The sequence below is a fragment of the Mustela nivalis genome (assembly GCF_964662115.1).
Source record: "Mustela nivalis genome assembly, chromosome: 3".
Taxonomy (NCBI): Eukaryota; Metazoa; Chordata; class Mammalia; order Carnivora; family Mustelidae; genus Mustela; species Mustela nivalis.
Window position 1 is genome coordinate 41,705,820 of NC_139022.1, and position 14,933 is coordinate 41,720,752.

The window sequence follows — 14,933 nt, forward strand, 5'->3', positions numbered from 1 at the left end:
GGCAGAAAACAACATAAGGCTTTCAGAGGTAACCAGACATTTCATTCCAGAAAATGTTTTCAGATACCTAGATTTTAGAACTTTGAACGGAAGCTGGACTATAATCTTCATGGGGACATGTGCCGTGTGGGTTATTGTACATGCTATTTCTTGAATGTTTAGTGAAGGAAAAAAATAAAATAAAGTCACTTGTCTGCTTTTCCTTCTCTTTCCCAGAAGTTTTAAACACATCTGAAGATGTTTTACCTGGACCCTCTGAGTTGGCCCAAGGCCATGCCCAGATGGCAGCAGATGCAAACTCACAATACTCCTGTGTGCCTGCAGACAAGCTCGTTCGCTGTGGTATGTGGTAGGGGAGAGGTTGGTCTGAAGGGGAATCCGGCAGGGAGGTGAGGCAGCATGTTAACTCAAAATTAGAATTAAGTGCCCATGCTCAGCTATGGCCATAAACGACCCCTTTGCTCAAGGACTGCCCAAGGTCTCTGTTCTTAAATAATAGGCAAAAATGTACCATGTCAGGATCCCTGTCTTCTTTGGAAGGCGCTCTTAAAGGATCTGAATGGGAAGATTAAAACTCTAAGATAAATATAGAAATACAATTCTGGAAGAGGAGTTTGGGGCAAGTTTGTGAAGTCTTAATTTGAACATCTCCAGCACCAGGATTCCCAGGAAGCCCTGAAAATTTATTTTGTCTATATCTATAATATCGTTTTATCTATCCTCTCTCTCTACATATATATGTGTGTATAGATAGACACCAACATAGAAGTAGATAGATACACATGCAGAGTTCTTCATAAAACCTGTACCCCATGCTCCTTAATTACAGTTTCTCCTGAGGAAAATCAAGCTGAAAATATCCAACTTTAGTGACTCCATACTATTTTACAGACATGGTTCTTTCTACATATTCAGTGTTCTTTACACATCTCCAGAAATCCCACATGCAAGGTATTCAGTATTATGGGCATCCACCATAAATGCAATTTTGATCATTGTTATTTACTTCTCTTTGGGAGTAAGTGAAGTTTTAATAGGTAAACTCACCTTAATACTAGAGTTTTCTACTGAGAAAATCAATTTCTGTGAGAGCAAGTGTCATGTGTGATAATGTTGTCTAACTTAGAGTGTTCGCTCAATGTGGCTCTTTTGAAAGGATACAGACTCCAGAAAATGCCGCATCTCAATATATTGTTTTATTTTTATTCCATTCACCGGAATTCAAGAGGAAGACTCAAGAGGATGCGGCTCAGCCTAACTCCTCTGCCATGGTCCCTCCTGGTGTTGAGGCAGCAGAAGAAAAGTCCTCTGCCTCACAGTACTTCTCCTGTGTCTCCTCTCTATCTAAGCTGATTCATGCTAATGAGGATGGTAAGGGAAATACACAGGTGGGGTCTGAGCATGGATGGGAGGTACAACTGAGCTGTTCAGCCCAAGCCCTCTAATTTATTCTCCACTTAAAAATCTAAAGAGGGCTTCAGGGCAGAGGCACTAAGACTGAAGGCTCTGCAGAGGGACAAATGGGAATGTGCCTCCAGGGTTAGGACCCAGTTACTCGTGAGAGTATGGGGACAGCTGGGGGTCAGGAAGAGCACTGTGCTGGTGTGGGCCTTTCATCATAGTCTTCCCCCTCAGGTGAGCATGAACTCCTATCCTCACACACACTCCTGCATCTGTCTGCCTTCCTACCAGTTATGGTCCCATTTCTCCTTCCCTTTGCTTTTAGACATGCCTTCATTCTTCATCAATCTTCCCATTCTCTTGTATGTGAGGGTGCAGCTATGCCCTTATACCCTCACTCCTTCACACAATCAGACTCACCCATTTACACACTAATGCCATACGGAATTTACATCCCCTCACACCAATCACCTGGTTTAATTACCTCACACTAAGCCAAATTGTGGAAAATTGGTACACCCTGAGAGGGGTGCACCTTCATATAGAGCCTTACTCATCCATGTGCCACTTCATACACGAAGACATTGGCACTTCACAGAGCTGCATGTTTGGGGAGCTCAGGTCACTTCTGGTAACACTCTAAGTCCTGTTGTCTCATGACAAGAAACGGCACCAGTCCTGCACTTGTACATATGCTCTGCCACACTGTGGAATACGCATGCACACACTCATCTGCCATCACCTTGCACCATGGTCAGAAACACTCATCAGGTTCTCCTGGGTGGCTCAGTCATTTGGGCAGCCAACACTTGGTTTTGGCTCATGTCATGATCTCGGGGTCCTGGGATCAAGCCCCACATTGGGCTCTCTGCTCAGTGGGGAGCCTGCTTCCCTCTCTCTCTCTCTGCCTACCTCTCTACCTACTTGTGATCTCTGTCTAATAAATAAATAAAATCTTTAAAAAAAAAAATTGGCTGTTGGGATCCGATGTGATTCTGACGATCTGATACCATTAGTTATGTCTCACGTAAGAGCCGAAAATGTAACAGCCCAATATGGAATGTATAGAAAAGATCCTTCCATTTACTGTGAAGGGCCACAAGTGGTGACTCATTATTGGATTTGAAATTCAATCCTTGATGATGCCTGTATAAAAACAATATAAGTAATTTGGAGGAGGATTTGAGTAAAACTTTCTACCTTGAGAAATAACAATTGAATGACAGCTATCGGAATGGCAAGTATAGATGGTATAACCCATTTTTGATTGATGCTTTTGTTTTTCCCTCTTTTATTAAAAAAAAAACTGAGGCAATGGTAGATCTAGATCAAATCAACTTTTCCAGGTCTTTTATATTTTCTGTCTGTTTCCATCCATACTTTAATCCCCTTCCGCTGAACCAGAAAAGTATTCTTGCCAAACTGAAATGGAAGTTATTCTTCATCAGCTTTGATTTATGATTCAAACTGGAGCTTACTAAGACTTTACTGGAGGATTTCATAATCTCATTTCCAAACAATCTAAGGGCCTTTAGCAAGTGTTTGATAATTAAGAATTCCACTGGACGGCAATTGTATGTAGTGTATTAAGTTCAGATTCATTTTTTACAGCATGAGAAATGGCCCACATCAGGAGACATAACTTACTCTATTTGGAGTAAAACATTATATTTAAATGTACTTAGTGGAGCCTTCAGTCCAGTATTGGTATTAATGAGATACCATATTGATACAGAATATTTGAATAAATTACTACAAACTAGAAATAGCTGCTGATTAAACAGAACCAAGACCTAAGGGATATATTTTCAAGAGAGTTTCAACACACTATGTGAAAGGCATCTCTGCCTTCACCCAGATGATCCCTTGTCATGGGATCTGATCCCATGGCTAATAACTAAATATCATTGATATATATATAATATGTATTGTTTATATATTTATATATATAAAATATATATTTCAGCCACATAATATATAAATAATATATTATAATATACCATTTATATATTTTATGTAAATAAATATATATAAATTTATATATAAATATATATAAACACACATATAAATTTACATATAAATATAAAATACATAAATTTATATATAATATATAAATTTATATAAATTTTATAATTTTATATAAATATATATTTTATATAAATAGTATATTATATTATTTATATATATTATGTGGCTGATCCACACCCTCTAGTTCAGCCCCTTTCCCTTGAGTGTGAGCTGGACTTACAGACTTCCTCATGAAAAGAACGTAGTAGGGCACTCAGCTGAGTGCAGAACTCTTCGTTTCCACTGAGGTCATGATCTCAGAGTCCTGAGATCAAGCCATGCATCAGGCTCCATACCCATAGCAGCGTGCAGAGTCTGTGTTCTCCCTCTGCTCTTCCCTTGGGTTCTGTCTTACTCGCACAAATAAATCTTAAAAAAAATAAAAGAATATAGTAAGCAGTATGGGATTCACTACCAAGACTGTGTGAGAAAAGACTATGGCTTCCATTTTGGACATTCTCTTCTTCTTTCTTGGATCACTTACTCTGTGCAGAAACAAGTCGCTGTGTTGTGAGGCAGAGGTGCAGGGAGGGACACGTGCACTGGGATGTGAGTGTCCTGAGACCTGCCAACAGCCTCAGGATCCACACTGAAAGGGCATCTTCCCAATCCAGTCTTGTGGTAAGAACATGGCCGTAGGCAACAGCTTAACTATAATTTCATCAAAGAGCCTGAGCCAGAGGCACCAAGCTAAGCTGCACCTGCAGTCCACAGAAATTGGGAGGTAATAAATGTTCATCGCTTTCAGCCACTCATTTTGCTACATAGCCATGGGTAGCCAATGGACCATGTTGATTAATTCCCTAAATAATATTAGCTTATTAAACTGTCACTCCTTTATTTTAACGGATATAATTTGCGAATGCTTTCTTACCAGAGATGACATGAATTGCAAAATGCAGATATTCTACCTAGCATTTGAATTCTTTTTATGTTACGTGTTACGTTACGTGTTACTATGTTACATGTTTTTTAGGGAGCAATTATGTTTAAAAACAAATAGGAACATCTCATACTTGTTAAAGTAAATTTGATTCCTAAATTTTGGGCATACTTACATCCAGGTGAAGGGGAAAAATGTAGAAATAGAAATTATAAAGTGATGTTAAATCCATTAATTATAAAATAATGAGACTAATGAAATCTTGCCATTTGCAACAACATGGATGGAACTAGAGCGTATCATGCTTAGCGAAATAAGTCAAGCGGAGAAAGACAACTATCATATGATCTCCCTGATATGAGGAAGTGGTGATGCAACATGGGGGCTTAAGTGGGTACGAGAAGAATAAATGAAACAAGATGGGATTGGGAGGGAGACAAACCATAAGTGACTCTTAATCTCACAAAACAAACTGAGGGTTGCTGGGGGGAGGGGGTTTGGGAGAAGGGGGTGGTATTATGGACATTGGGGAGGGTATGTGCTTTGGTGAGTGCTGTGAAGTGTGTAAACCTGGTGATTCACAGACCTGTACCCCTGGGGATAAAAATATATGTTTATAAAAAATAAATTATATTAAAAAAAAATAAAATAAAATAATGAGACTATTGTATCTCTCAGACCATCTTTGTAGAGCTCTCTTAAATTAATCTGGTGTAGCTATTTATCACATATAGTAGAATAGGCTATTTATACTCAGAACATGATTTTTCTGGCTCTTATAACTTGCCTCACTGGATACATGCCTATTATTTCTTTTTTTTTTTTTTTAAAGATTTTATTTATTTATTTGACAGAGAGAAATCACAAGTAGATGGAGAGGCAGGCAGAGAGAGAGAGGGAAGCAGGCTTCCTGCTGAGCAGAGAGCCCGATGCGGGACTCGATCCCAGGACCCTGAGATCATGACCTGAGCCGAAGGCAGCGGCTTAACCCACTGAGCCACCCAGGCGCCCCACATGCCTATTATTTCTAAGGGTAAATAAATAAGTAAATTAAATAGAAATGTATTTCCTAGTACGTTCTACAAGAGGCTTCGGTGACATATAAATGAGTATTTTACATGAGAAAATTCTATTTTAATTATAGGAATCAAAAATTTGTTGTATTTCTAAATGTGTATCTGTATACCTAATGGAAACTTAATAGGTATGTCAGCATTAATGTTGACAAATTGATTATGATAATTTCCGCGGGCGATCTCCAAGTACTTTTTCAGAGTAGCATTCCCGATTCTGGTGTAGTTCCTAAATAGGGCAACAACTGTTATGTTTACAAAAAATACACACTAATTTTCGACATCTATCAGTAAAACAAAAGAGATGTAAGACTGTATGAAAAGATCCCAGTGACTTGTGCCTGTGCTCTCACCCTTTCAACTTCCAGAGCCAATGCAAGCCTTCCATCATAATGATAGTTTCACTGGATCCAACAGCCATCCCACCCCTAACAGACCATTGTTCTGTTTTTCCAGGGGCTTGCCAGCACTCTCTGGTTAGATCCCCACTTGTAAGAATGAAGCAGATAATTGTTTGAAATGGGGGTCAAAATGTAAATCACAGAACTTAAACAAAACCTTTGCCTGTGGAAAAGGCAGGCTAATTTGGAATGAAGAGTAGACAAAGCAAATGTGCTTGGTGCTCTGGTTGAAGTCCTCTCAGATCTATCTATCTTGTAGGCCGGTCTGGTAGTCAGTAGTCTAGCAGCTGCCCACAGCTGTCTGAAAACTGGCTCAGCTCTTGCTGCTACTTGGTCATGGTCATAAAGTGAACCTTAGCTCCCAAGTACACTTTAAAGAACTCTGTCACCCACTCATGATTCCAGGGTCCTGGGATCGAGCCCGGCATTGGGTTCTCTGCTCAGTGGGGTCTTGCTTTCTTTCTCTCTCTCTTTCTTTCTTTTTCTTTTTCTGTTTCTTTTTTTTTCTTTCTTTTTTTTTTTTTTTCTGCAATGTGTTCTGTGTATTGAGCAAAACTTCACACTGACAGTCCAGGGCAATCATGTGTTTTTAATTTGCAACAAAGCACTGAAATGTCAGGCTTAATGAGAAAGAAAAGCACCATGCAGAGTGTGAGTCCTTCAACTCCTTTGGAAAAACATTTTCCTATGCAGACTGATCGGCTTTCACTGTGACACCTATTGTACTGCAGTAACATGGAAAACTCAGTGAGGAATTCCTTCTATCCTAAGGCACTGCATGCGCTGTGGAAAGGTCAGAGGAAGTAGTCTTAGAAGAGCCAGCTAAATAACTGATTAAATTTCGTGATATAACATGAAACAAAATGTATTTGTCAGAATATTCTGCATCTAATCATTGCTTTCTTCCAAGGCTATTAACGGCCTTTATTACCTCCCTGATGGAACAGTGGACAATGAGTTGCTGAAAGCCATAGGTATGGGGCAGGTCACAGAAGAGGACTATGGCACTGTCGCCCTAACAACATTGTCTAAAACCTGTCAACATTTGTTGTTCTATTAAGACACAAGTTTGAATTGTGTGCCTACGGTGCAAGTTGTGGAAAATGAGTCCCCCAGCTTTTTTTTTGTCTGGGGGCCTTGCCTGGTTTTAATACTGAAAGTTCAAGAAAATTTCAGCAGTCCTTACTAGAATTCAGTATTGCTTTGGAGTGCTATAGTATTTGCTAATTTGAGGAATTTGAGGAAGGACAGAGTTCCTTAGTTTCATAGTATCAGTTTCATAGTATCAGAAGCTTACTGCTTACTGGCAAGTATAGTTCAGGCTGCCAGAAATCCTCTGAGATCAGTATCTAATTTATATAAATTCTAGGGATCGATTAGGCTTTATGGCTGGTTTAGGGGATTCTCTACAATTAGAGAACTACTTATAAACTGGCCAGAGATAAGGCTGTTTTCTTGATTGAAGATCTATGAAGAGTAAACTTTCATAACTTTCTGGATACCCTATTCTCTAAGAGTTGCTCGCTGAAGGGAGTAAAGTGGACGGAGTGGTTAGTGGTCCCAACTTTAAGTTTACAGAAAAGGTAAAGTTTATTTATTTTTTTTAAAGATTTTATTTTTTTGTTTGACAGAGATTATAAGTAGGCAGAGAGGCAGCCGAGTGGAGGGGAAGCAGGACCCCGCTGAGCAGAGAGCCCAATGCCAGGCTCCATCCCAGGACCCTGGAATCATGACCCAAGCCGAAGACAGAGGCTTTAACCCACTGAGCTACCCAGGTACTCCAAAAAGGTAAAGTTTTAATGGTCCTGTTTTGTACCTGAGAATCTACTTAGATAAGTACATTTTCTGGCATTGTTATGGGCTTAAAATCATGTTCGATTCTGTTGTCTGTAGATATTAAGTGGAAACAATTTTCCCTTCAAATATTTCCAAAACATGTTTTTTTCAAGCTGACTTTTCATGGTTTCCTGGGAGGTAGCAACAGTGGGTATTTGTAGAAGTTATGCCATAATTGTTAGAGTGTGTTTTCTGAAAATTAAATATAAGCACAAGGTCATTTTGGGAATCTTATCACTGCACTGTTTGGCAGTGATCAAAGAAAATATTGACAGACCTCTCTACTTGATGTATATCTATACACATCTATGCTTCACTTTTTATTTATTTATTTATTTATTTATTTATTTATTTTATTTTTATTTTTTTTTAATTTTTTATTTTTTATAAACATATATTTTTATCCCCAGGGGTACAGGTCTGTGAATCACCAGGTTTACACACTTCACAGCACTCACCAAAGCACATACCCTCCCCAATGTCCATAATCCCACCCCCTTCTCCCAAGCCCCCTCCCCCCAGCAACCCTCAGTTTGTTTTGTGAGATTAAGAGTCACTTATGGTTTGTCTCCCTCCCAATCCCATCTTGTTTCATTTATTCTTCTCGTACCCACTTAAGCCTCCATGTTGCATCACCACTTCCTCATATCAGGGAGATCATATGATAGTTGTCTTTCTCTGCTTGACTTATTTCACTAAGCATGATATGCTCTAGTTCCATCCATGTTGTCGCAAATGGCAAGATTTCATTTCTTTTGATGGCTGCATAGTATTCCATTGTGTATATATACCACATCTTCTTGATCCATTCATCTGTTGATGGACATCTAGGTTCTTTCCATAGTTTGGCTATTGTGGACATTGCTGCTATAAACATTCAGGTGCATGTGCCCCTTTGGATCACTACATTTGTATCTTTAGGGTAAATACCCAATAGTGCAATTGCTGGGTCATAGGGCAGTTCTATTTTCAACATTTTGAGGAACCTCCATGCTGTTTTCCAGAGTGGCTGCACCAGCTTGCATTCCCACCAACAGTGTAGGAGGGTTCCCCTTTCTCCGCATCCTCGCCAGCATCTGTCATTTCTTGACTTGTTGATTTTAGCCATTCTGACTGGTGTGAGGTGATATCTCATTGTGGTTTTGATTTGTATTTCCTGATGCCGAGTGATATGGAGCACGTTTTCATGTGTCTGCTGGCCATCTGGATGTCTTCTTTGCAGAAATGTCTGTTCAAGTCCTCTGCCCATTTCTTGATTGGATTATTTGTTCTTTGGGTGTTGAGTTTGCTAAGTTCTTTATATATTCTGGACACAAGTCCTTTATCTGATATGTCGTTTGCAAATATCTTCTCCCATTCTGTCAGTTGTCTTTTTGATTTTGTTAACTGTTTCCTTTGCTGTGCAAAAGCTTTTGATCTTGATGAAATCCCAATAGTTCATTTTTTCCCTTGCTCCTTGCCTTTTGCGTTGTTCCTAGGAAGATGTTGCTGTGGCAGAGGTCAAAGAGGTTGCTGCCCGTGTTCTCCTCAAGGATTATGATGGATTCCTTTCGCACATTGAGGTCCTTCATCCATTTTGAGTCTATTTTTGTGTGTGGTGTAAGGAAATGGTCCAATTTCATTTTCCTGCATGTGGCTGTCCAATTTTCCCAGCACCATTTATTGAAGAGGCTGTCTTTTTTCCATTGGACATTCTTTCCTGCTTTGTCGAAGATGAGTTGACCATAGATTTGAGGGTCTATTTCTGGGCTCTCTATTCTGTTCCATTGATCTATGTGTCTGTTTTTGTGCCAGTACCATGCTGTCTTGATGATGACAGCTTTGTAATAGAGCTTGAAGTCCGGAATTGTGATGCCACCAACGTTGGCTTTCTTTTTCAATATCCCTTTGGCTATTTGAGGTCTTTTCTGGTTCCATATAAATTTTAGCATTATTTGTTCCATTTCTTTGAAAAAGATGGATGGTACTTTGATAGGAATTGCATTAAATGTGTAGATTGCTTTAGGTAGCATAGACATTTTCACAATATTTATTCTTCCAATCCAGGAGCATGGAACATTTTTCCATTTCTTTGTGTCTTCCTCAATTTCTTTCATGAGTACTTTATAGTTTTCTGAGTATAGATTCTGTGCCTCTTTGGTTAGGTTTATTCCTAGGTATCTTATGGTTTTGGATGCAATTGTAAATGGGATTGACTCCTTAATTTCTCTTTCTTCTGTCTTGCTGTTGGTGTAGAGAAATGCAACTGATTTCTGTGCATTGATTTTTATATCCTGACACTTTACTGAATTCCTGTATAAGTTCTAGCAGTTTTGGAGTGGAGTCTTTTGGGTTTTCCACATATAGTATCATATCATCTGCGAAGAGTGATAATTTGACTTCTTCTTTGCCGATTTGGATGCCTTTAATTTCCTTTTGTTGTCTGATTGCTGAGGCTAGGACCTCTAGTACTATGTTGAATAGCAGTGGTGATAATGGACATCCCTGCCGAGTTCCTGACTTTAGCGGAAAAGCTTTCAGTTTTTATCCATTGAGAATGATATTTGCGGTGGGTTTTTCATAGATGGCTTTGATGATATTGAGGTATGTGCCCTCTATCCCTACATTTTGAAGAGTTTTGATCAGGAAGGGATGCTGTACTTTGTCAAATGCTTTTTCAGCATCTATTGAGAGTATCATATGGTTCTTGTTCTTTCTTTTATTGATGTGTTGTATCACATTGACTGATTTGCGGATGTTGAACCAACCTTGCAGCCCTGGAATAAATCCCACTTGGTCGTGGTGAATAATCCTTTTAATGTACTGTTGAATCCTATTGGCTAGTATTTTGTTGAGTATTTTTGCATCTGTGTTCATCAAGGATATCGGTCTATAGCTCTCTTTTTTGGTGGGATCCTTGCCTGGTTTTGGGATCAAGGTGATGCTGGCCTCATAAAATGAGTTTGGAAGTTTTCCTTCCATTTCTATTTTTTGGAACAGTTTCAGGAGAATAGGAATTATTTCTTCTTTAAATGTTTGGTAGAATTCCCCCGGGAAGCCGTCTGGCCCTGGGCTTTTGTTTGTTTGGAGATTTTTAATGACTGTTTCAATCTCCTTACTGGTTATGGGTCTGTTCAGGCTTTCTATTTCTTCCTGGTTCAGTTGTGGTAGTTTATATGTTTCTAGGAATACATCCATTTCTTCCAGATTGTCAAATTTGTTGGCATAGAGTTGCTCATAGTATGTTCTTATAATAGTTTGTATTTCTTTGGTGTTAGTTGTGATCTCTCCTCTTTCATTCATGATTTTATTTATTTGGGTCCTTTCTCTTTTCTTTTTGATAAGTCAGGCCAGGGGTTTATCAATTTTATTAATTCTTTCAAAGAACCAGCTCCTAGTTTCGTTGATTTGTTCTATTGTTTTTTTGGTTTCTATTTCATTGATTTCTGCTCTGATCTTTATGATTTCTCTTCTCCTGCTGGGCTTAGGGTTTCTTTCTTGTTCTTTCTCCAGCTCCTTTAGGTGTAGGGTTAGGTTGTGTACCTGAGACCTTTCTTGTTTCTTGAGAAAGGCTTGTACCGCTATGGTTCATTTTTTAGTTTAGATTTATAGAAGTCAAATATAGTAATGAACTAACAATAAAAAGAAAGAAGAGAGTTAAATTATACTTAGCAGGACATCAAATAAATTGGAGATTATGTGTGAAAATGGCAGATCACAAGTGGAAAATAGGACTGTACATCTTGGCCAAGAGTTGTTAATAGCAAAATCACAATCTTGCTCCTGAAAGGGTAGATCATTTATTGTCAAGTCCTCAAGTTTGTTGGCTAAGAACTTCATTTTATGTGAGTGTTGATGGTGCAATATTGTCTCACACTTTTTTTTTTTCCTCCACAAAACCTTGCAAACTATTTCTCCCTGGCATGGGGAAAATGTCTATATTAAAGTCGGAAAAATTAAGACACCCATGAAGGCTCTCGCTCTGTAGCAAGACAAGCTGAACCAAAATGTACTATCACTTAATGGTCATAGGTAATGAGTTTTAAACGGTTTCTTAACTCAGCCATTCCTTAAAAGTTAAAAGGAACTTTATGGGAGACATTACCTTCCCTGAAAGAATAGTGTATATCTACTAGTTTATCTCCCTGGACTCCACGCTTCTGATCTGTGCCCGGTACTGCAAGATACATGTTTCTGGAAGCTCGGGGGCCATTGAAAGCGAAGGGTGAGGCCTGCTCTGTTATTTCCAGTTAATGGCCCTTAGGGAGGTATATCGTCTCTGTCCATGTGGATCCCCTTCCCTCTGTGACAACTCAGTTATAGTAAGTACGCATAGCATCGACCGAGAGCAGAATCATAAATCAAATTGACATAAGTCCAATTCAGAATCATAAATCAATTTGACAAAAGTTGAATTAAAAAAATATATGAGCTGTGTGAGATTGACTGTGATCTTTTGAAGCTGTTTAAATAGAAAGATTTGGGCATGGTGTATCATTTTGGGAAGTTTTTAGGGACAGTTGAAATATATGTCAGAAGCTTACCTGTGTCTCTAAAAGACTTAACTACCATTAAAATAACTTCTCTGTAGCATTTTTCTTTTTTAAGATTGCTCATGGTAGTGATTACAGTGACTTACTCTTACATGTGCCCTCAGGGATGTAGTCAGTATTGTTAAAGAAAAATTGTACTCACCTTATTTTTAAAAATTTTGGTCACTTTACAGTGTGTCCTTAATTTGTAGATATTCTATTATTTGTTCAAGTTATATTTTGGCCCTCATATATAGGTATTGTCCAGGCAGAGAAGATAACCTTTCAAATTTAAGGTTTTACTACTTCAAATCTTTTTTTGCTCCCTGGATAAATCATTGTGCCTACAGAACCACTCCAGTGGCCAAAACCATGTTCTTACATTAGGGGATATAATTTTAGACTGCTATTAAAGGACAGTTCCAAGAACATTGTCCTTCTATAAATGATTAAATATTGTGTTACTTTTGATTTTTTTAGCTCGTTAAGTCATTTCTTAGAAGCCCGTGATGTATCTGGGCTTTGTAGTGTTTTGTTCCTCTGGCATATGCTAACTTATTACTTGGAAGATTACTGATACCTGACTACCCTCAATAATTCAGTCTCACTCTTTATTTCTAAAGTAGCGAAAATCTCGTATTCCTTATTTGTGTGTTATGTACCTCAGTGTACTTATAAGGCACATTAGCAATATTCTGTGAAACATTTTCCGTTACTTCTAGTTCTCCAGAATTGTAGAGGATATGAAGATGGAGAAAGGGTGAGTTCTTGGGGATAAATATTTACGGGTATTTCAGGAAGGTGGAGGTCTTCTCATCTGGCTGCTGTTTTGGCTTCCCTTGTAAACCCACTCTCCAGTAGCTGCTTATGTCCTGTCTGCATGAAGATGATCATGCCATCCCCATTTATTCTTTTTGTTTCTTCTCAAGGTGAAAGCCATGTTTGCGAACAGGTGTGTAATAGTAGAAAGTAGGCTGAAACAAATGTGAGAAGACTCATGCCCATAATGGCTGTGAAATTCTTGACAAGGCACTTAGCCCTTGGCAAACACAGTTTTGTCATGAAAGGTGGTGGTTGAAATACTGAACACTAAAACTCTGTGATTCCATGACTTTCATTGGAGAACAAGGAAGCACCAGCTACCCCTGTATCTCTCCCTTTTTAGGTCCTGGTTTTCTTCAGAATTTTCTGCTGTTCTCATTTACATTTCCTTACCTCAGCTAAGGGAACAGTTCAGTCAGAGGGGTGGGCAGCAGTGGCCCACCCTCACCTCCTCCACCTGCCCAGAAGTTCACCTACAGGAGGGATGCCAGCAGCACCCCTGGTCTCTGCTAGAGGCATTTCTGGGTCCTGGCAGTGTGCTGTTGCCACACGTGCCACAGACCAACAGTGCTGGGGAACTGTTAGCTCCCCTGGGGCAATGCCTCACTGATGAAGGATGGGAGTTTGTGAAAACACCAGAGCTTCCTTACTTACACACAGGAGACAACTCTGAGGGGGGTTTCTGTCCTGTATCTCCACGCTGAAGGGGGGTAAGTGGCAGTTACCCACAGAGCAAAACTAACTTCATTACTTATCTTTCTTTTTCCGCCTTACATCCCCATTTCCACACGGCGCTTTCTGCAATAACTTCCAGAAGGACTGGTCGCATGTGTGTCCTCATTTCAGACTCTGCGTTTGGGAAGAACACTTGTTTTGTCTCTATTCTTCTCCTCTGTTCTTCTGAGACAGTGCTCCTGGTTTGCATTTTAGAGTCGTCACATTCTCTTGTCAGGCAGAACCTGCTTTTTTCCTCCTAAGTATGTGAGCATTGGGTTTGTGTTACTTACAAAAGTAGCTTCTGTTCAAGAGACAGTACTGTGGTCCATGCTTCTTGTTTCTGCTAGAAATGCCCTTCCCTTCTTCTGCCCTTTCAACCATGTCCCTGCTCAACCTTGCTCCTGTCCCTCCCACAAAGCAAGATACCAGGAAACAAGCTCCTCCTTCTGGTCGCATCTGAAAGAGGGGTAGTCTTTCTACATACTTCAAAGATGACCCCTCCCCCCCAGCTCCACTGGCCCCCATTGCACCTTGGACTTCTGTTATGATATTAATTACATGTATAACTTCTTACTGACTGTTTCCCTTCCCAATGGCACACACTGCATGTTGCTTTCAGGGTTTGCAAGTCTTAGGGGACAATGGAGCAAGCATGGGGCCCTGGAGCCTCACAGCCACCCAACTCCTCTGAAGCCTCCCTGGATGGTTGTCCCTGCTTCCTAGCTCCCTGATTTTCTGGCATCTTGGCCCCTGCAGCCTCCTTTTCCCCACTCCCCACCCCGTAACCTCTACCAGCCTTTCCCCAACAGGAGCGTGGTCATGGGTGCAGGGAAGCTCAGGGTGGATGTATGCCCTTACAGTAACTAGAACCTGTTAGAACATCAACAGTTCCCACCCCGGACTAGCAGCACTTACCCAGTGGTCCATCCGCTGGTTGCTGAAACTGGCTTGGTGCCCACAACTCGTGGAGGTTTGAGTGCCTCTCAGGACAAAGGTTTAAATATCCTCGGGGGTGGCCCATCTATCCTGGTGGAACAGCCCACCGAGCAGTGAGACACGGAACTTGACTTCTCCAGACCCTGTGCCCTCTGAGGCATCATTCCTGTGTCTGTCTGCCGCAGGCTCAGTGAGCACCTGTGCAGGCTCAGTGAGCACGGGTGCAGTCTCCGTTGCTTGACGGTCTCAGGCTTGTGCCACCTGTGAGGGTCCACCCTCATGCCAC

General features: G+C 40.2%; 1 protein-coding gene across 2 annotated transcripts in view; it reads left to right on the forward strand.

The window, feature by feature from the left end:
* LOC309860995 (uncharacterized protein) overlaps window positions 1–14,933 on the forward strand; it is a 65,954-nt gene that overhangs the window by 7,390 nt on the left and 43,631 nt on the right. Inside the window, exons 3-4 of one of the 2 annotated variants that reach the window (XM_082723391.1) lie at window positions 217–342; window positions 7,457–7,613. In XM_082723391.1, the coding sequence (XP_082579517.1) occupies window positions 217–342; window positions 7,457–7,613 (283 nt within the window). The remainder of the gene's footprint in view (window positions 1–216; window positions 343–7,456; window positions 7,614–14,933) is intronic. The other variant, XM_082723392.1, reaches the window with a different exon arrangement.